The sequence below is a fragment of the Argopecten irradians genome, chromosome 12, assembly GCF_041381155.1.
Source record: "Argopecten irradians isolate NY chromosome 12, Ai_NY, whole genome shotgun sequence".
Lineage (NCBI taxonomy): Eukaryota > Metazoa > Mollusca > Bivalvia > Pectinida > Pectinidae > Argopecten > Argopecten irradians.
In genome coordinates, this window is record NC_091145.1 from 13,733,318 (window position 1) to 13,756,585 (window position 23,268).

Genomic DNA, 23,268 nt, shown 5'->3' on the forward strand with positions numbered 1-23,268 from the left:
CCTTTCTATAGTGCTATATCACTGAAGCATATGCCGCCAACGATACCGAACAGCACATCACAGTCGGTCATGATCACATGCATATATGTTATACTGAAAACGGGCAAATTAGCCCAAAGCTTTCCTCGTGGAGGCAAATCCTCAATTCAAGAACAATAACGAGGCGGTATGAAGGGAGATGCTAGATGAAGAAGAAAGTCATTTTGGAATTTAAGAGAAAGGATAAGATCCCAAAATTGGTCGCCTTTTACTATCATGGAATGTTGGCAGTAGGCAGGGCTTCATAAGAAACGGTTGAGGCCGGCTAGTATTCGGAGGTATCGGGTTCGAAACACGGTCTTACATGTACCACTACAAAACAACTTTTTTCTCGCCTATTACACAACTGCAAGGGTGATTAACGGTGTCTAAATTTGCAATAAAGAGGTTTTGGCAAACAGGATATGAGGCTCATTGTGAGTCTTGCTATGTGTACATGTAGATATTTTCTATACATATATTTCGTCGAAGGCAAAGTGGCAGCCTACATATGACAGTAGTCGCATGTCCTGTACTGAAAACATGCTGACCAATGATACTCACAAATGTCATTATATATTGTTACGTAAGCCATGAAAATGTGAAACATGTTCATTACGCCGATATGTACAATGTTAATTATTTAACGATTCTCTCGATCAACCATGCATTGACAAAGCTTCTACCACACATCGGTAGCGGTACATCTATCCAGTATTTGTCTTTTGGTCTTACGTGGGGAAATGCATGTTTATAGAATTGAATTTAATTCCAGTTATTTTTTAAAGCACCATATACATGTAAATATATGCTATTAATTTGGTTTGCGTCAATCTAGAGGTCTTGGATTTACGTTAATGTGTCACTACAAAATAAACCATTACTTAATTAATGCCTACGGTACTTCAAGTGTATTATTATATATATGTCTTAGTTTTAATATTTTTTAACCCTTTGGTTTTTCTTTGTGGAATTCAATCACACGTAATTTAAAATGCTTTGTACGTTCTAATATCCCAATTAACAACTACACATGTTGCACACATTGCATGTGTACATGTGGAAGTGTTAAATTACTGTAATAATATACACTTCCTGAATGTGAATAAATATACAGCATATTTTACAGCCTGGAAAGGGTTTTGATGTTGTGTGTTTTGTAAAATCCTGAATTCAATTTGTATAGATCTTATGGATAATTTCTTTCTTTCTAAAATATCATTTTTCAAGACTGTTATATGTTAGACTTTTAGTAGACCATAGTCATTTATAGCAATACATGTTGTTATTCGAACATTTAAAAATATATTAGAAATAAATTTCATTACTAAAAATATGTTTCCAAAATTAAGATAATAAAATTTAAATATTCAAAGTGTTTGATTAGATTTGAAATGATCTTGAATAATAATAATTAAGATTTTTATACACTGCATTTTTATACACTGCACGTATTTTTCAGTCAATTCCGGATAAATTGCCCGCTACATGGTTTTAATTTTATTGTTTAGTGTTTTGTTCCGGTTTGACACGAAGACAGGTGACAGGTGTGAAGTTTACTTTGTACTTATTCGGGATTAACAGTGTATTCAGATGTGCTAAGTATTAACTCTTAGTTCATTACAGCTGTCACACAGCAATCGAACCTAGTGGTATGTAAATATCGTCCATATTTGCCACGCCTCCAAATCATAATCATGGCTCAAAGCAAAGAGGAAACGGAAGTTATGTTGCAATACAACGCCGGAGATAATTCGACCCGTAATTCAAGCGGTGCAATGGCGACACCCAAACCGTCGGGTAAGACTAGCACATCGTTATTGACTTCATTCCTGCTTTTATTTAGAATATATGTTGCTGCGTTCGTCAATTTCTACAGTTTAGCATGAATGTGATTAATGATTTCCTTGCGATCGCATGTACCTGAGTAGTCGCAAGTCTTATCTTCATCGACTGGTTGTTGATAGCGTTGTTAGGTTGGCAGCCACGTAGTCGAGATATTAAAACATTTCTAAGTTACTTCTTCCAATTTATCACTGTGTATTCTGATTAAATTGGAAGGGATATTCTTAAATCTGAAGGCTGTATTATTCTGTTATTGTCAAAACGCCGAACTCCCAACATTTTTGTATGATGTGCTACAGGTAACGTTAGATCTGTACTGTACTGTATCACTTTACCATTAAAATGTGTCCACGTTTATATAGATAATTTCATGAGTGATGCTTTCGAGAATGAATACTTCGCTGATACTTCGCTGATGGCGGCCTCGTTGAAAGTGTACACACTTGTAGAGAGGCATTGATGGTATTATAGATCTTGGTGGAGATAGGGGTTTTTCCCCCTCCTACACCGACTTTTGAGTTCCGGCTACGCACGCACAGATATTATAGAGTTATTTACAAAAATTTAAAAGTATCACTATTAACAAAAAAAATATAAAATATCTATAAATTCCAGTCATAGGGACTGAAAATATGTATCATTTTAAAATATTGGTGTCAAATGAATTGAGGGTACCCTATGTGTATACGTACTAGTTAATAGATTTAGTTTCATAAAATTATGATCTATCTATAGGGTAGATTGATACAATGATATATAATGGGGAACACTGATACAAGTGGCGGGGCAATCCCCAAACAACTTGTACTACTTAATGGTAAATGAGTATATAAACCTGAGTAGACTGGCGGTCAGAATTGGTCTATAGGCTGCATATGTGTTTAATAGAGTCTCTTTTGCAGTTTCCTTAGACCAAATCTATTTTAAAGTTACACTACCGGCCTCACTAAGGATGTTCACTTAGGACAAACTTGTTGTTGGTCTTCCAATATTTGTTTAGCTGAGTCTTAAAGCTGTTGATTGACTTGGCGTTGACTACCTCGTTTGGTAATGCATTCCAGTGGTTGACGACTCTATTGGAGAAGGCATTTTTTGTTGTATTCAGCCTGACCTGTCTCTTGAACAGTTTGTGGGTATTTCCTCGGGTTGACTGGTATGGTCGACTACTAAACATTGTGTCTGAGACTATTTTATCATGCTTATTAATAATCTTGTATAGTTGAATCAAATCACAACGTTTTCGTCTATACTCCAGTGTAGGGAGACCCAATGTTCTAAGTCTGTCTTCGTAGGACAAGTCTTTGATATTTTTAATCCTCTTTGTAGCTCTCCGTTGGACATTTTCGATTTTGATGATATCTTTTTGTAGGAATGGTGACCAGATGGTAGTGGCATATTCTAAGTGCGGTCGTACCAGGGATTTTAAAGAGTTCTGAATATATGTTGGTCCATGTATGTAAATGACTTAAAAATTACTCCCATGATACGATTTCCTTTTTGTGCTGCTATGTTAGCTTGTTCCGAGAAGTTCAGCTTCTCATCTATGATCACACCTAGATCCTTTTCTGTTGAGACTTTCTGGATAGTTATGTTTGAGGATTCGTTCCGGATGTTGTATTGGGATGGTTTAAACGAGTTACAGCTGATAAACAGATATTATCATTTCAGCTGTGTCCTTTGAATGACTGTTAATAACAAACTTGGATTTTTGAACCTGTTCACACAATTACAAAAAAAAATATTATTCTTATTGACAGCACAAATCCATTCATCTTCGTTGCTGAAAATTGTGCAATTGCCGGTCCCATCATAGCACCTATCAATGTACTCCAACAATGTTAGAGGTATAGCACGACGAGACACTTTTGATCATTACGTCGTGTCTAAAAGTTTCTCAAAATCGAGATCTAAAATCATCTAATATTATTGGATTACTATCGATGGTCATAATGCATGAACTAAATATAGTAAATGTAAGAATTGCATGTGACCTGGAACATTTTGATAATGTTTGTACACTTGTTTATCGGGTAAATGTGGATGCCTGAAACATGGACTAGCTGTGAATTTTTCTGCTCTTACTTCTTAAGCGACATATGGTTGATGAATATAAAGTCAAAGAGGTTATAGGGATGAAAGTGTGATATAATTTGGGCTTTGATCACGAGTTTGTATGATGGGAAAAACAACTAAAAGGGTGAAGAGAAATATGTTCCAGACCTGCTCAATTATTGCTCAATTCATTTGAACATCCAGCTCTTCTAGATTTTAGAAAACATCCCAGCAAGTGAGCAAATTAAACTGGCCTAGCTATGACTCCATTCCTTCTCCAACAATGTTAATGGTTTACACAGCGAGACCCTTTTTTTAATCACCATTTAATCAGGTGGAATCAGAACAAACACATTTGTAGGAGTACCTCTGCCCATGGTGCAGACTGCATGTATTGCACATTTTCTGATAGGAAGCCAATTCTTTCTCCTTGGAAGAAAGTAGTCAGCTGATCTCTAATTTTAATGGAAACCTATGATGAAGAAAGGAATGAATTTACCCTTGTTTGCCCTTGTTTGACTAATTTTTAATGGAAATTTTAAGCTTAAAATGTCCAAAGATAGTTTTCACAGTTTGATGGGTTTATCTTGCTATGCAGCTTTATAAGAGGACTAGCTATAAACCATCAATGCTGTAATGTATAAAATGGTTTTCTGATAATAAGCTAACAATTAATATATTGTGGTTATGTACCATAATTATTTACCATAATTATTGTGATATTTTGGTAACTATATATATATAGCTATGCAAGGCTTTTTTTTCAGCATGATTTAGGACCGAATTTCAACTGCATTCCCCATGGCAAAGCCTCTAAATTTTTTCCCAATTCAAGCCTTAAATTTCCCAAAATCAAAGTTTCTTGATGTATCCAAAAATATTGCATGAACTTAGTTGGCTAAGGCTTTAAATATTTGTGAATTGGCTTCAGAAAAGTACATAAACTACACTGGAACTAACAAATTTTATTTGTTATACTTTATGTCCTATTTCATAATTTTTCCCAAATCTTGGTTTCGCCGCACATTTTCCCAAATTCAAAGCCATGGGCCCCATTCCCAAAGCAGTAAGAAAAAGCTCTGGTATGATCCATTATTTAGGCAGTTGTTTGTGATACACATATATCTAAATGTTCATAGCATGACAACATAAATCTTGACTGTCACAAAGTTTTCTTGAAAAAAAGTATATATATACATGTATACATGTACGTTCATAACTAGAATTACTTTACAAGTTGAAAACTCATGCGCATTAATATGAAATGCCAAATGAATTTGCTATATAAAGTAATAATTGTTTGAATTAATATAATTAGCGTAAAACATTAAATTGAAAACCCAATTTGAAGAGGAAATAAATTGACAATTGAAACAATTGAATCCAATATGTAAAGTTTCTCATTTGTTTAAGCAAACTTTTTTTCAATTTCTATTATTTATAAATTAAAATGACAATAACCTGTAATTGATATACATTAGATGATCAAACTGTACCTTTGTTCTTTTGTAGATTCCAACGCAATGTTAAAGACTGTCAGCTTGGTGTTGCTGACACTACAAAATGCAGCTCTTATACTGGTCATGCGTTACGTTCGAATTCGACAGGGGGACATGTTCATGGCAACCACAGCTGTCATCGTCTCTGAAGCACTCAAATGCCTAACATGTTTAGTCATTGTGTTCTTCGAGGAAAAGTTCAGTGTGAGGAACTGGATGAAACATTTATATGACAATATATTCAGTCAACCAATGGATTGTGTCAATGTTTCGGTACCTTCTCTCATCTATGTCCTACAAAACAACCTATTGTATGTGGCTGTGTCCAACCTGGATGCTGCAACATTCCAGGTATGGTAAAAAAATTAAGAATTAGTTACAAATTTAACATGGATTTTTAACTTATCTTAATTCTCCATTATCTCATCCTTGATATTCCAGGGATTACTTATAATCACTGTTGTAATGTGACTAAAATATATATCCACGCCTAGACGGCTATGTCATAGCAAAACTGAAGACTCGATCTGCAGTGGGCAACAACAGAAGAGACAGCTAGTTTGGTCCTTTATTTGAAGTACAGCAAAAGTATAGTAAAATTGAATGGTACATTGTATGATTTTGAAGTTTGACATCACTCCCTGTATAATCTTCAAAGGAAGTCTCTATAGGCCTAGGTCTGTAATTGATCGGTTTATTTCTCCTGAATGCCTTCACTGTTACTTTGAAAGTCCAGGGGTGAATATAACAACAGTAATAGTAACCCCTGGAACATCAAGGATGTCTTTATCTTAGTATCTCGATCATTAACTTGAGCTGTTGTTTTTAGCTCACCTGTCCAAATTTAAAGGGCGAGTGAACTTATACTGTAGTGGGTGTGCATGGCCTGTGCAGCATAATTGCCTTTACCTTGCTGGGATGAAGAGCTACCAATTTTGTTCTAATAAATGATCTTGACCTTCATTCAACACCTTCTTGTCAATACAAAAAATAAGACATAGTGACATATTGACATGATATAAGGCCGTGGATGGGACCACTAAGTTTGTTCAAATTAATGACTTTTACCTTCATTTAAGGTCACACTTGGGGTCAAATAGACTAAATTTTTTTGACAAGTTCTTGTAAGTAACCAAGAGGTCTAAAGACCTGATATTCCTTGAGTCGGAGATAGAAATTCATACTAACTCTCTTACCGGGTATGCACCATATAATTATCAGATAACAGTTGAACGATTCGGGTCTAATAGACCCTTGTTTGTATATGTAGTTTCATAATCACATTTTTATCCCGACAGATCTCTGTCTCGATCCCAACATGAGGTTGAAATGTCTTACACAGTTTAAGCCAAATGAAGAGCCATTATATAATTACTTATATTCATATTGATCAATTCATTCTATTGACACATATGTTCAGTTATTTAAATGTATAATAGTATTACTCTTTTATAAGTATTGATTGTTTATAGAGAGAGTTCTCTGTTAATATCTATATATGTATTAAATCTTTAAATACAACAATTTATATGTTATATATAATTCCAGAATTATACAGTTTGTACTTTGATTTCTGTTTGAATCAGCGTGTGCAATGATAAAAACATTGTGTTCATATACAGCTGTGGGTTTCTTTTAAAGTATCACAATTCTCATGTACATTTAAAGGGACAATTCACTCAGGCTAATTCTTTTACATAACAAAGAAGCAGAATATGGCATAAATGTATTGTTCTACATTTCTTATGAAACATATAACATGAAATATCAAATCGTTGATCAATACGACTAAGCAGGTGCAATATGGACGCTGTACCCATACCCGAGCCAAAGTCAGGCACGTTAAACAAATAAACTACATAACCACTGAGAAGGTGATAAAATGGTTTTTAGGCAAGACAATTCACCTAATAAGGTTAACACACTACTGTCAGAGCGATTTAAGCAGTTTTGACAAAAGTTGCATTACTCTACGAGCAAGGGACAGGGTTCAGCATACAAGAAGTTCGACCACAATGTGTAATGACGGACAGCGAGCGAGTTTGAACATTTACACACATGTCACAACCATGGACTTTTCAAGCATATTACAGTAAAACCGACTGATCTAATTTCCATTAGAACTGGTTTTTTTCCGATATATGTACAAATTTTAATGTTCTCTTCGACTGAATTGTCCCTTTAATAGTGCACATTTATGTCATATTTCTACACTCTATGTATGAGACACAGAACATGGAGATACATTTATTGAACCTGAAAACTCTCAATGTTTGTTATATTTTAAAAATTAATGGGGTGTATAGTATTTGAAAATAATGTCATTTTCAGTACATTGCTCAATTATAGTAATTATATATATGCTGTCATTCTCTGGTGAAGATGTTTTTTGTTTAAGCAATATAATGTAAATGTGATAATTAATGTGATAACAGTGACTAAAGAAGTCCTTTCCTCTTTGACAAATTTGATGTATTTTCAAAATTTCATGTGAATAATCTTTGAAGTATGGCTACGTATGGTATTTCATTGGAGAAAAATGTTATATTTTCAATGCAAAAGGTATACATGTACATTTTTGAAATTATGTGAAAGACACACTTCTGAATTACGTCTGCAGACTGATATTCTTGTTTATAGAGGTGATATATACATGCTGTAGGCCTAACAGGCCCGTAAAATTTTCGTGTATGAAAATCACTGAGTCATTATGAAAAGTATAATATCTTAATCATGAACTGATTGCAATATCTGTATCCACCCCATGCCATTATCCCCAGTAGGCAACACCCTTGTATACAGCTCCCATAAATACATGATTTTAGCACACCGTATAAATATAAAGTTCTTCAGAGTTTATTGATACGATTGCTTAGCAACACAAGGTGAGTGTTGTATATATCTTATCTCCATATGAATGAAGTCATTTCAAAACATGTTTACAAGAATACCACTGAAGCTGAAATATTATCTGGTTTAACGTAGATACAGGTCAGATATTTGGTTTTTATACAGTGTTGTTAAACCTACAGTTATTATAATCAGGCTGCATGTTACATGTTTCTATAAAAAGATAAGCTATTATAATTAAAACTAGTTTTCCATGACAGTCTTTACAACCTAAAACTTTCACACAATGATCATGTGTCTTGACACTCAGCAATCTGATGCTAGCATACGATTTACATCTAGAGCTAGATATATTTCAATGGCTGAAACTGTAAGCAAAACAATAAAAAATCTACTCATGTTACATGTTTATCTATGTTAGGAGATTTGCCCTGTAAAATACACATGCATATGTATACATATGTGTTTACTTTGGAAGACGGTTAACATTTTCATCACTGTTTAATAATGATAAGCACACCAAATTTTGAATGTTTTGATAGTGCAAGTTGTTTTTGGTTAAAACATGGCAAGACACCTGAAGAGGTGTTGAAGAATTTTCTTTCCCAGCCTCATAATATATAGGTGATGATTATTTTGTATTACTAAACATAATTTCATTATCACAACACAACACTTTATTGAGATGTTTTTATTGTTATTAATGGATTGTTCCAAGAATGCATCATCTTGAATTTGACAATTTAAAAAAAAAGAAAAATCACAAAAAGCATTTGAGAAATCCTGAATTGAAAATAAAGATAGATCTACAAGATGAAATTATACTAATAATTTTACACTCCAAAAGTACAATACATTGTATATGAAAATCTGCCTATTAAAATAGCTAATTTTAATGCAATTTGGCTTTTCAAAAATAGCATGGCATCTGGTTGCCATAGTCTCAAATGAGGAGTAGCAGGGAGAACTAGTTGGCATCTGACTTACAGTTTTGCTTTGTCACCATCATTGTGAACTTGTTTGAAAGTCATAAAGGCCCACTATCTTTGAAAACAGCTTTTTATCTTTAAAATGGGAATATAAAACGAGATTTAAAATTTTGTAGAGCCGCAAAATTTATTAGCTTTACGTTAATACTACACTTAGCTTCGCCTTCTAAACAATTTAATTAAAATAAATTGAATGTTAATTTTCATAACGCGTCATATTATATTTCCCACTGTCATCCTAATTACAGCGCGTTAGTTGATATATCACTGTGCCAGATGGCAAAACAGCGAAATGGATCTTCATTGTTAACATAGATTACACAGGGAGCTTGAGTTTATTTTGTGTTGTAGCATCATCTTAGGCCATCAATATACATTTTCATATGTTTTAGTATTTTTAAGAAACTTTTATTATTTCTTTCAGAAAGGTAGCCTTTAATTCATTTACCAATTTGCATTAGGACATTTCAATGAGCATGTTTGATGGTTTACTTTCTGTTTGATTACAGGTCACCTATCAGCTGAAAATTTTAACAACAGCCCTGTTCTCGGTGGCGATGCTGAAGAAACAGCTGAGTCGATTACAGTGGGTATCTCTAGTGGTACTCTTTATTGGGGTAGCTATTGTGCAGACACAGCCAGATAACACAGCATCCAAGCCAGCATCCACAGGAACTACTGTCGTAGAGCAGAGCGCATCCATCGGACTTGTAGCAGTAATCATCTCATGCCTCATGTCAGGGTTCGCAGGCGTTTATTTCGAGAAGATACTCAAGGGAACCAAACAGTCGGTATGGATCAGAAATGTACAGCTTGGCTCCCTTGGTGTTGTCATTGGACTTATAGCCATGTACTTCAAAGATGGCGACAAGGTAGCTGAGAAGGGTTTCTTCTTTGGTTATGATATGATAGTTTTCATTGTAATCTTCATTCAAGCTTTTGGCGGCCTCCTTGTTGCAGTGGTGGTGAAGTATGCTGACAATATTCTGAAGGGGTTTGCCACATCAGCGGCCATCATCATCTCATGTCTCATGTCGGTATTGTTCTTTGATTTCCATGTCTCAATTCAGTTTGCCTTTGGAGCATCTTTAGTAATGGTTTCTATTTATATGTATAGTAAATTTGTGCCAGCACCTTCCACTAAAATGACAAGTGCATAGGTTTCTAGAACTTCTGAAAAAATTATATATTCACTAAAATCTCACATATGGTATATATTTTAAGTCTCTCCCTTTCCTAGGAATAAAACTACAAGTCTGTACTGCCTCTAGGTTTTACAGCTATGCTATTTCATTTTATATATATTTAAGGCCCACTAGCTTTCCAAAACGGCTTTTAATTTTTAAAATAGAAATGTAAAACGAGATTGATAATTTTGTAGAGTCGCAAAAGTTATCAAGTTACTGGTAATGCTACACTTATCATCACCTTATGAACAATTTAATTTAAATAAATAAAATGTTAATTTTCATAACGCGGGTCGTCTTATGTTTCCCGCCGTCGTCCTAAATGCCGCGCGGTAGTTGACTATCACTGCCCCAGAAGGCAAAACAGTGAAATGAAACTCAACTGTCATCATATATTACGCAGGAAAACTTGCATAAGCTTCATGTTATAACCTCATCTTAGGCCATCGATATATATTTTCTTATGTTATCTATGATTTTTAGAAACCTTTAAATTTTGCTCCGGAAAGGTAGTGGGCCTTTAAGGTCAAAAAGAACTAGGCAAGCTTACACATATAAAGTTCACTTGTATTGATACATAAATCTGCATTTAGAGTAAATATAATATCATCAAGAATAATACACAACAAGTTGTGTTTATTAAGTTTATAAATCAAACCATTTCCGTACACATAGTGTGATTACAGTAGTTGGGTCTAGAACATTTTTGTTATTAGATATCGTTTGTGATAATCTTTTTGTGCCAGCTGATTTATTGAAGTTGGTAAATTGTTAAAGTTGATTGTTAGACTATGTATAAGGTTGAGAAGATAATCATAAGCCTTTTACAACAACAATGTGTTGACACACTTAAGTTACTACAGTGTTAGCTGTAATATTGATCCACAGGCGATGCTTGTTAAAAATTGGCAAAAATAAATTCTGGACAAAAAAAAAATATATAAAGATAAGCATGCATTATGACAATAATTAATGAATGTGATGCATGATCCAAATTCCTAGTCATATTAATAATTACAGTTATTCATTACTTCAATTCTTCCCTAGAGTGACATAATTAAAATTACATAAAACCAAGAAATGATAAAAAAAAATGTTGCTGTCATCACAAAATGTTGAAGGGTAACAATATTACAGCAAACATGTTAATTGTCTCAAAATGTAATTCCTTGGCTACGAGCATTTAGCTTGTATTGTTATGAATAACGGATAAAATGAGATCCTTCTACACTAGATGTATCAGAGAAATTAATGCTATTATAATGTAGCAACGTATCAATATTAATAAATATCATATACCATATACAATTATTATTGTGCATAAAAATCAGATATTGAAATGTCATGGTGATGGATGCACAATATACTGATAAACTTTCAAGTAATTATCATTACACAATGTACTATATTGATATCATATAATTATATTATGGTATGTTTTGTGTTTTGCTTCGAATTAAATTAAGTGACTGAAAGTAGTGCACTCATATAAATATTATATAGATCGATATAAAATTTTGATTTGCTTTTAATTTCAATTATAGATAGAATATTTAGTAAATCCATGTCCCTCCTCCTCAAACTATCGCCTAATAATTTTAAAGTACATGTAACATTACTCCTCTTATAGTTGTCATGGCACTTCTAGTATTTGTAATTGTTACAGTGTTGTTCGTTACATTTGTTTATTTAACACTTTTGTTAATTTCTCATCAATTACTAACATTTAAAAACATAGTACAATTGATTGATACTTATATCAATATTACTGCTAAAACTCAACATGTCTAGCTATTTTAATGTCTTAGACTAAAAGTCTAGTATTTCTATTTGTTACAATGATACCACATGCTATCTTTCGTATCTGGTATCTTATTTGGTCTAGACTATTTTATACTGTAATTGTTCTACATCGGCAACAAGATAAAAAAATGCTTTGCCCAAATAACACTTCCAGAGATGGAAACAAAACATGTGAAAATTAACTAATTAAATTAACCCAATGCAAGTTTTTTCTAGACTCAATATTTTCCCATATTTTGTCACTTACAAAGTACCAACTAATTATGTCCCCATTATTTTGGATATTACTCTAAAGAGTACATTTCTACCCTGGTAACTTGGGTAGATAACATCTAGATGGAATAACATACCTGATAGTTGACTACATGAAGCTTAAGTTTACTAGTGCCGTATTCGACCCAATAAGCGCCCAGGGCGTTTAACAAATTAAAAAGAATGAAAAGGTGCTAATAAAACGAAAATATTGCAAATCTATACTGTTTTGTGTAGTTTTGGTCTTTATTCATGCCTGGGCTATTAAAATCAAGGCTTCAAAATGGGTGAGGGGCGCTTATTAGGTCAAATACTGTATGTATACGCTATTATAAACGTGATAAGTTTACAAAAAGAATCCTGGTGATTGTGCTTATGGTATTGATTTGAAATGGCAACACTTAAACTAAAAATCATATGCATATGCGTTTGTTTTTGTTTAAACTATGGCAAGTTTAGGTGTAACGTAGCATTAATGTTCCCTGTCTGTAACTAAAGTACATGTATATTGTAGATTGAACTAGGCTCATTAAGCTGAAGCTACAGCTTAGTGAGTCTAGTTCAAACTTCAATATATAGTTGTCCTTGATTTGAAGCTTGTACCTAATATTTGTATCATAAGCATCAACGACTGTGCTCTACATCCAGTAGTTTTCTACTGTTTATTTTTTCCTTCAAGATAAGAGTGAAAATGACAATCTTTGTATGCAGACCTTTTCGTTCATTATTTAAATTCATTTCAATTTGATCTACAATTTATTTCACGAATCCTACGTTTCTCTGGTATCATCATTTTTTTAATACAAATTCTGAAAGCATATAAAATATTAAGTAAATATGAAAGTAAATAAATAAAAAAATCCTAATTGATATAGGATATAACAGAGAGGGAACTTAAGATAAATTGTACATTTCAAAAGCAGTTAATTTTGTTTCATACTGTGCCTTAGTATCCAATTTCCCTGCTATCTCAGGGCTACATTCTGGTGTCGTAGAGTTACAGATGTACTTCCCTTTCTTTCCCCACAATTGAGATATTCTGTGAATATGCATGTAGATATATAGTCAATCTATATTAAAACCATACACCATATTAACATAGATGGTGTACATGTTGTTGCTTTTGTAGTTAGGCTGTCGAAAACAGTAATATTAAATTTAATTTTGCAAGTTATATATGTTACAACACTGGCACATTACACATTGAATTCTGGTGTGTATATAGGGATAAATCAATTACCAATGAATGTTTTGAAATGAAGGCATCTTCATATGTAGCAATTACGATAATTATAAATCTATTGAAACAGCGAAGATTTGTCTCAGGAAATCCAGGTTTTTATTGTTTATTAATGTATGATTGGAAATGCATTTTGTTCAAATTTTATAGAGATATGTTATCTACAAAATGCTCTATAATTACTACCCTGTTGAATAAGTGATATTTGTTAATTTGTCGTATTATATTATATATTCTTTAATTAAATTTTAGTGTCAAATAGTATGAAATGTATATGAAAATGCTACAAGTTGATATCTTTGTTTCTGTTTATATATGTTATTTTTTTATAGTTTTATGTTCATATATTGTGTAAGTCTTATTGTTTACATGGCAAATAGAAATTTTCAGTGCTGAATGTGATGTAATATATTTTGAGTTAAGTGAAAATATAAGGGCCTCAATTTAGATAAATTATTTCAAACAATCTTTTGAGTAAACATGCAAAACTCAAAACTAGATATTACTATTGACAGATATGATAACTGTAAAGAGCATATACTTTCCTCCCTTTTTGGTGTTCTCATAATATTAGTACACTGCATCAACAACCGTCTTGGCTAACACGTGTTCAATGATTGTAATACCACATCTTATGCATAAAATTATATAACTCTACAAGCAGCCATGGCCACTTCAGAAAAAAATGATGTTAATACTGTCAACAGTGTAACTTTGCTTATATATATATTATATATATTACTTCGGCAGAAAGAGAAAATGTTAAAACATTCTGATTGTATGCTTCAAATTGTTTCATGATGCTAATTTGTTTGAGAAAAAAATCAGAATGATAGTTCATGCCTACAGACTGTTCACGGGAAGTCTAGTTTTCAGATTTGTAATACATGAAGTATGGAAGTTTAATGTTGAGTATATTCTAAACACAAGAGCAAAAACGGATATGAAAATGCAATACTGTGAAATGCCTTCTTTAGAATTTATGAATACCAAATATAAGTCAACTTTCTAAAAAGGAATTAGTAAGTAGTTGCTGTGTTATCATAACCTGTTTGTTGCAAGTCGAGTTAGAGACAGTTTGGAATCAAGATTTTAGTTTTCATTTTGTTGCTTATAATTTAGTATGAACTTACATTTACTAAAAGCTAAATAATGTTTAAGGAGCGAAAACACAATCTTTTGATTTCATAATTTGATTTGATTGTAAATGTTTTATTTATATTTTCTGTATTTTTTTCCTTGATCTGATTTTTTTATTTTTCATACTTTGTTGTGTTCAGGGTTTGATCTCTGTACACTAATTCATAATGCTAAACTACTTATACTGCTATTATCTGTTTTATTTAATGTGTATTCAGATTGCAGGAAAGACAATCATCACATGTGTTCTCAATGTATACATACAAACTATAAAAAGATTGAGATACGCATTTAGTATTCCTTGTGTAAAATCTAGGTTTTGAAAAAATCTCTTTCGTTTCATTACATTGGAATCACTTCTCAAATAGATTGAAACGAATGATAATAGATACATATAATAGGAAATCCAATTTGCCTTACATTTTACAACTTTTGCATATACAAAGATTACGTTATCAAATGTTTACAACTTATGCATATACAAAGCTAACGTTTTAAAAACCTGGGGTTAGAATTCTTAAAAAGAACAATTCATTAAGGTATCTTTTAGGTCTTTTCAGGATTTAAATTTAAACTTCCCTGTCGTCTTGTACGTAAACGTTGCGGATGAAATGCACGTTTTAAACACCAGATAACTTGTTACATATTTCGTACTTACTGTGTCTTATCCTGAGTGAGCCAGTATCTGCTTTTATGAGCATACATTGATTATTTCTTCCATAGCTTGTTTACAAATATAAAGGGTTTTTTTTCGCGAAATATATGACATGGCACTACAATGTCCAGAAAATTCTGCACTATGAAATGATTAAATATAGTTAGAGCATCACATGTAATTTTTTTGCAATGTTTTACATGTGTCTTAGTTGCTTTTATTAACTTTCAAACCGATTGCAATAATTTACGAATGTCATCCAGGAAGTCAACAAATTGTCACACGGTTAGTATACATTAAGCCGCTTAACGTTTACCGGTACTTCTAGCAACATCACGACCAAATCCTACCTCGTCCCAGCGTCCGATACCCACGGTTCATTGCAATGCACGTACACTATGCTACCTTTATACATATAAAGGTATGTAAAAGATAGCGTAGCATTTTGCAATGAACCGTGGTTGTCCGACGATAACCTCGTTCGTAGGACGAAAAAAAACCTAAGAAAATGTACTTTAAAGTATACAATTTCTCATGACATATGAGGAATGGAGACTATAGCGTCCTTAATCGTTTTGCTTTATAGCAAAACAAGCTTTGTTTTTTTTAAATACTATGTAATTAGTGTTTTCTTTAGATAGAAATTCGATTGAGTATCGTAAAAATTATTAATGTTTGTTTGTGTGTTTGGTTGGCTGTTTACAATTATTATTTTTCTTTCAACGCAAGTACGCATGTTTTGGATTTTAAATTGACACAAAAATTACATGGAGAATATTGCAAGAAATATCTTTCATAAACATGTATTAGATTTGGTGTCCTGATAACTGTATATTAGTTATGGTTTGTTTCGCTTTCTATTGCCTCCCAGTATTATAAAAATACTTCTTATCTTATGATTTGTATTAGTAGTCTAGAGAATTAATGTGTAAATACTTACCAGTTATGTCGACAGCTCCGTTCTTGAGATTCACTATTGTTTCGTCTTTATTAAATAACCTAAGGCGACAATAAGATCTTAAATGTATTAACATACAAACACTATCATCATTGGGATCTATCAATGAAACTAAAGTATTCAAACTTTGTTGAGAAGCGCTTACTATTATACAGGCCGTGAGACTAATTAACATATTGAATGAATCGTATAGTATTTCCCTCTTTTAAGGATGTACTCCTCTAAGAAGTCAAAATTTTCTTGTATTAAACTTTTTTTCTCATATAGATTTTTGGAAATAGGAGTTCATGCCATAAAAGAAAATAGAAGGAAAAACATATGTCCGTGTACTCTTTTTTGAGCTATTGTCACTCAAAGATACCTGATTGACAAAATATTGGATTTTATGGGAATTTTGCCGTTTTGACCATATATACAATAGATTAAAGCCATAATTTCCGAATGAGGTGTTTGATATGTATAGATGTTTGTAGAATTTATTTTCTAGTAGTCTTCTTTAAAAATATACCAGTTTTGACCAATAAGACTTACATTTTTTCTCAGAATAACAACATATGCTACTCCTACCCCTTAATTTTGAGCTTCAAAATGCACCATTTTCAGCAATTTTTGCCAAATTTAGCCCTTTATAGAAAAAGTTCTGGTATTAATCTTTTGTTAATATTTTGCATATCAACAGAGAAAGGGTTGTTCTTTCTAAATCAGGCAGAAAAATGGGTGGTCCGTGTGCTTACTTTTTTGCCCCATTTGAATATTTGTTATTTTTCAGTATTTTCGAGTAAAAAATAATTGTGCTCAAATTACCATTAAATGTAAAAATAAAGAGCCAAAGTGTATCATATCGCACATTAATGCTAAATATTTTAATTACCACGAACCCAGTAGAGATTTACAGCAAAAATTACCTCGATACAGCTAAAAATACTTGCGCAGTGATGATTTAAGTAAAAACAATTTCAGTAAAAAATGGTAAAATGTGGCTCTACTCAAAGCGAAAAAAGACACAATTTCAAAATGGCCGCCAAATGGGCCATTTCTTAAAATCCCCATATAAAAAAAATCTACTAAAGCTAGAAATGTAATTTTTTGACAAAATTTGCAACTGGTAACTTCCTACAGATATTGATAGATTTTATTTGAAAATCTCATAACTTCTTTGATCTTTGTCGAAACGAGACTTCAACGGGACTGAAACCTGAGAAGAATACAACCTTAATGTGTTTTTTATACAGTAATTGTTATATGTATTGAAGTGGGGTTTAACTTTTCCAAGCCATTTAATGTATTTGGTAAGGACCTGATATTTGCATAAATACCGTGCAATATAGTCTCCTCATCACCAACAACACATCCTAGACATAGTATTGTATCAACGTTGACGTCAAATATGAAGTTGTCAGTCCTAAAGATGAGCTGAAGGCATTTTTTATTTGCGGGTATAATGTAAAAAGAAAACAATCACATTTTTCGTGCCAGTTATGTGTTTAACTGTGAATGCGCTACGGTGTACACAGTTCACTCGGTGTCAGCTTTAAAAAAACCCAGTAAGGGCATCTAGAAATTAAATGATATACGCTTTGTAAAATAGCATCTATTAGTATTTGGATTGAATTTAAACATTTTGAAGTTATCACATGTCATTTGTGTAAATGCCTTAGTTAGTATTAGAACTACTTTGGTTGAAGTCACGTTATAGAGATAGAAATGAGCATCGAGATAGAAATGACCATGCTTATGTGGATAACAATAAGCATAAAGATAGAAATGACCATGTTATGTGGATAACCAATAAGCATAAAGATAGAAATGACCATTCTTATGTGGATAACCATAAGCATAGAGATAGAAATGACCATGCTTATGTGGATAACCATACATAGAGATAGAAATTGCCATGCTTATGTGGATAACCAATAAGCATGAGATATAAATTGCCATGCTTATGTGGATGACAATAAGTATAAAGATAGAAATGCCATGTTATGTGGATAACCAATAAGCTAGCGCTTCAATATCGTATAATCTAAATTTGATAGTGCAGTCTAGTTGCAACATTTAAAAAGTATTTCCATTGCATGTCTTCTCTTAACATCTGAAGAGACATAGTTATATGTACTAGATATATTATACTACAGTATGTACACAACAGAACCTTGTGGTATTTTGAATATAACTTGTACTTTCGAATTCGCGCTGTTGACGGATGTATCAAGATAGATATTGATATATTTTAACTTCTCGAGTCAACATATATAGAGCAGTTTGCAATATTAGCCTAACATATTCAATTTATGTTATGACATTTAAGTACAATGCACTTTTCTCTGCTAATATAATAAGCGTGTGACGTTGCAGTTTATTAACGGGTTAGAAAAACGTTTTACAGTTTAGTAATGTTATAGTTTAGCTGCTATGTATGTAGTTATTTTAAGCAGATTTAATACCTGTATTATTTTGTCTTTCCACATCATTCTGTTTTCTCGTTTATCATTTCTCATTCAAACTGCACTCGTGTGCTATTTTTGGGGTGAAGCCTAGCGGGGAGTAAAATGACTACGGTATATAATCAAGTATATGTTTAATAATCTTATTTCGGCAATTTACAACTTTATGCAAACCATGGACATAAAGGTCAGTTTCATATCATAGAAAAAAAAATCATATATAACTGCATTACAGAATGGTTTAGTTCCGTTGTGCATACTTGGTTTCAAATTACCGATTCTTCAGCTGCTGAGAATTTACCACTATATCTTAGATTAGCAAACGTTCAACATCGTCATGTGGATAATGTGATCAATGATCATCACAGGTAACGATATAATTCAGAATACACGATTAGCTACCAGTAATAATATATATGAAATATTATTTATTTTCTTGTTTTTATTGAAGTCACGTTTTATTGTCATAGAGTTTTGTATTTGTAAATAGAAAGGGATGAAACCCATGGGGAACATGATGGTTTATGATAATAAAGAAAATTACAATACTATGAAGTAGTTTGTCTTTTTCTGGAGACGATGTTAATGTTATTTGACGACAATGTTTTGTCATGTTCTTATGACGACATATAATGAATTTACTTCGCTATATACAATTGACGCCGTATGCAGCCTCTCTAAGAGTTGGGTTATGGTATCTCCTTTGCCTAGGCATTGGTTATAGTGTTGATGCAGGTTGTGAAATGCTAAATACAACTGGCATTTATTTTTACATTAATATAGACTATATTGTGTTTAGCATCGGCATTCGTTTTAAGGAAGCAAAAGCTGGATTTTGAGAATTTCAAGATGCACAAATGGTTCAAATTTATAACCTTAATGCTTTGGTGCAAGCTATGCTGAATATCCTTGTGATGGAATTTAAAACGAAAAAAAAAACTAAACTAAAACAAATCTGCGATCGATCTCTAACGTTTTCCCAGCTGCAGTTGTTCTTCAGGAATTGTTTGTATATATACATGGAAAGATTTTAAGAGAGAAAACACGATTCATACATGCACATGTCAACGCTCTTTAAGGTTGCTAGAGACGAACTTTGTTGTTCTGGAACAGCTCTTGTGTTATCATTGTAACTTAATCATTTTAGGACAGACTTTGTCTTTCATGAGACGTGTTATGGCATATAGTGCTATGTCGTTTTGTCATCATTCGGTTGTATTTTGGGTGAAAAGGCGGTATTTCCAATAAACATACATTCGATTGATAATGTAAGTTGGTACCCCTTTTCATAAGATGACTCTTATAAAATTGCCACTGTGCGAGGATCTTGTTTCCTTCGTCTTGATTTGGGTTATACCTATATCTATTTCTACACTCGATACTTCATTAGATTGCATTTCGTCACCTCTCTTAAACAGAAAGATAGCAATATAATGGTATAAGGTATGCTTTATTACCAAAGTCTCTGATTGTAATACAATTGTATTATAATCTTACATAATGGCTTTATTGTGGTAATTTTCAAGAGAGAAATCGGCATTTTTCTGTTGTAATGTGAAATATATGTGCAGTTTTATTAGAAAAAGGTTTTATTTCTTTCTGCAATATTTTCTGACCTTTGTTAAATGGTACAATTTTAGGTCATCGGATCCGAAGGTTCGGGATGAGCCATAGTCATCATGCACCGTCCGTCGTTGTCCGCCGTCCGTAGTTCTCCGTGCGCCGTGTGTAAATTTTTCGTTAAAACGACTTCTTCTCATTAACCGCAAGGCCTAAAGTACTCAAATCTGACCTGTAGTCTGCTGTGATGAAGGGCAACCAAAGTTACTATCAAGACCACAGGGGTCGAAAAGGCTAAAATCTTTGAACGACTTCTTTTAAATAAGCGAAAGATCCAGCGTACTCATATTTGGCCCGTGATATGCTGGGATAAAAGGCAACCAAAGTTGTGAAAATGAACAACCTTGACCTACTTTCGAGGTCAAAGGGGTCAACTTGGCTAAACATTTGAAAGACTTCCTCCGACTAACCGAAAGGTCCAGAGTACTCGTATTTGGTCTGTAGCATGCTGGAATGAAGGGCTAACAAATTTGTGAAAATGAATGACCTTGACCTACTTATAAGGTCACAGGGTTAAATAGGCTACAATCTTTAAATAACCTCTTCTCAATAACAATAAGACCCAGAGCACTCAAATTTGGCCTGTAGCATGCTGGAATGAAGGGTTACCACATTTGTGCAAATAAATGACCCTTACCTACTTTCAAGGTCATAGGGGTCAAATAACCTAAAATCTTTGAACGACTTCGTCTCAATAACCGTAAAGCCCAGAGTACTCATATTAATCCTGTAACATGCTGGGTGGAAGGACTACCAAAGTTGTGAAAATGACTGACCTTGAACTTGCATAATTCTTTGAATGACTTCTAACTAACCAAAAGTTCCAAGGGACTCATATTTGGCCTATGGCATGTTGGGATGAAGAGTTACCAAAGTTGTTAAAATGAATGACCTCACCTTCTTTCGAGGTCACAGGTGTCAATTAGGCTAATATCTTTTAACCACTTCTTCTAATTAGCCGGAAGACCCAGGGTATTATTCTTTAGACAGAAGCATGCTGAGATAAAGGGTTACCAAAGTTGAGAAAATGAGTGACCTTGATAGTAGCACGAGAATCAAATATTCTAAAATATTGAATTTCGAACTTCTGCTCAAGTTCTACCACTGGGATTTAGTTGACACTTGCATCAAATGATCCTGACATGGCACCGACTAAGTATTGTTATATCTTATATCGATCCGAAATCCCCAAGATGGCCGCCAGACCCGCCACCTTGAAAATATATTTTGAACTTATTCTCAAGTTCTACCAGTGCGGTTTTGCTGGAACTTGCGTGAAATGATACTGACATTGTCCCAACAAAGAGTTGTTTTCGTCAAAGCCGCCATTTTGAAAACACATTTTTAACTTCTTTAAGTTCTACTCATGCGATCTGGCTAAAATTTTCATGGAATAATCCTTACATGGTCCCGAAAAAGTGTTTTGTTTTGTTGCAAACGCATTTTGAACTACCGGTGTGATTTGGTTCAAACTTGCCTGGAATGGCCCTGATATGATCTTGACGAAGAGTTGTTTCATCTCTGGTTGATCCTAAATCGAAGATGGCTACCATGAAACCATATCTAATTAATTTCCTATACGGCTATTGCCATGGTAGTCAGATGTCTGTTAGCCTTCTTGGGCCTCTTGTTATGAAAACACAATGACTTTTAACTGAAGCGATAGAGGGAAGATGCATACCTGCTTCTCTTGATACAATAACAAATTTTCACTCGTCATATCATCAACTGTTTCGGAATTTGCTCTACCGATTTCGTACTGTGTAATGTAACCGACGAGTGGTATGCGTTCTACGGAATGTTCAATGCACTCTTTGAAACAGCTCAGTCATTTCAAATGCAACTATTTACTTCAGTTGTATGCAGCTTCTCGAAACACACATATATGTCATACTTGTGTTGAAAAATTAAAACTAAAAGCAATGTTTTAACACCGGACTGCTATTATGCTTGCCTTTTAAGTGACCCCACAAATGTGAACCTAGGATGTAGTTATCTAAAATAGATCGTGACAAAATACAAATCTAGTGCCAGAAAAGTTAGAAATGGTTGAAAACTTAAAGAAGTTTTATTTTTCATATCAGTACCCACGAAATTAAGATTCCAAATTTAGTCGCCTTTTACGATCATAACTTCCTGCCTGCAGTGAAGGTGTTGCTTGTAATAAGCTCATATCATCAAAATCGTTGAAAAATCCTTAGTTTCCAGCAAAAATATTTAAGTTTTTAACGTTAAAATGGGAAAGATACTTAACTAGGTCCCTTTGACCTACTTTTTAGTTTTTTTATCAGTTTTCTGAACTGAACTTCACAAACCCAATATTTACATGCAAAAACTTAAAAAAAATATCATCTCTATTTTGATATTTAGTTAATTAGAATTTAAACAATGAAAATGTGAATTTTCACCCTTTGACCTTTGACCCCTAAAATAACCATGAGCGCAGATAAAAAATCGGATATTCTGAATAGCATACAATATGCAACTGACTCTAACGTATCTAAAGTATACATGTAAAAATATTTTGCTTATCACTGAGTGACCGTAAAACAGCCCAAAGGGATACCCTTCATTGACATGGAATTCTGGCCTAGGGTCAATTTCGGATCGATTTTTTTCCTTTTTGATTAAAACTGTTCTGAAACTTAAATTGCAAATTGACAAAAACTCAAATAAACTAATAAATGATTTTTTATCTGTGAAAGAGTTATTGAGT

At 33.2% G+C, this 23,268-nt stretch overlaps 1 protein-coding gene across 1 annotated transcript; it reads left to right on the forward strand.

Annotated features, from left to right (window-relative positions):
• The first annotated feature begins 1,501 nt into the window (after positions 1 to 1,501).
• Positions 1,502 to 19,483, forward strand: LOC138304651 (UDP-galactose translocator-like). Its single transcript, XM_069244831.1, has 3 exons — positions 1,502 to 1,818; positions 5,428 to 5,765; positions 9,763 to 19,483. The coding sequence occupies exons 1-3, from the start codon at positions 1,716 to 1,718 to the stop codon at positions 10,411 to 10,413; spliced, it is 1,092 nt and encodes a 363-aa protein (XP_069100932.1). The 5' UTR covers positions 1,502 to 1,715; the 3' UTR covers positions 10,414 to 19,483.
• The last annotated feature ends 3,785 nt before the right edge of the window (positions 19,484 to 23,268 follow it).

Excerpts from the sequence above, each read along its gene's own strand:
- LOC138304651 (XM_069244831.1), top strand. The coding sequence starts at position 1,716 with ATGGCTCAAAGCAAAGAGGAAACGGAAGTTATGTTGCAATACAACGCC. Across the intron at positions 1,819-5,427 it reads GGCGACACCCAAACCGTCGG|ATTCCAACGCAATGTTAAAG; the intron begins GTAAGACTAGCA and ends GTTCTTTTGTAG. Across the intron at positions 5,766-9,762 it reads TGGATGCTGCAACATTCCAG|GTCACCTATCAGCTGAAAAT; the intron begins GTATGGTAAAAA and ends GTTTGATTACAG.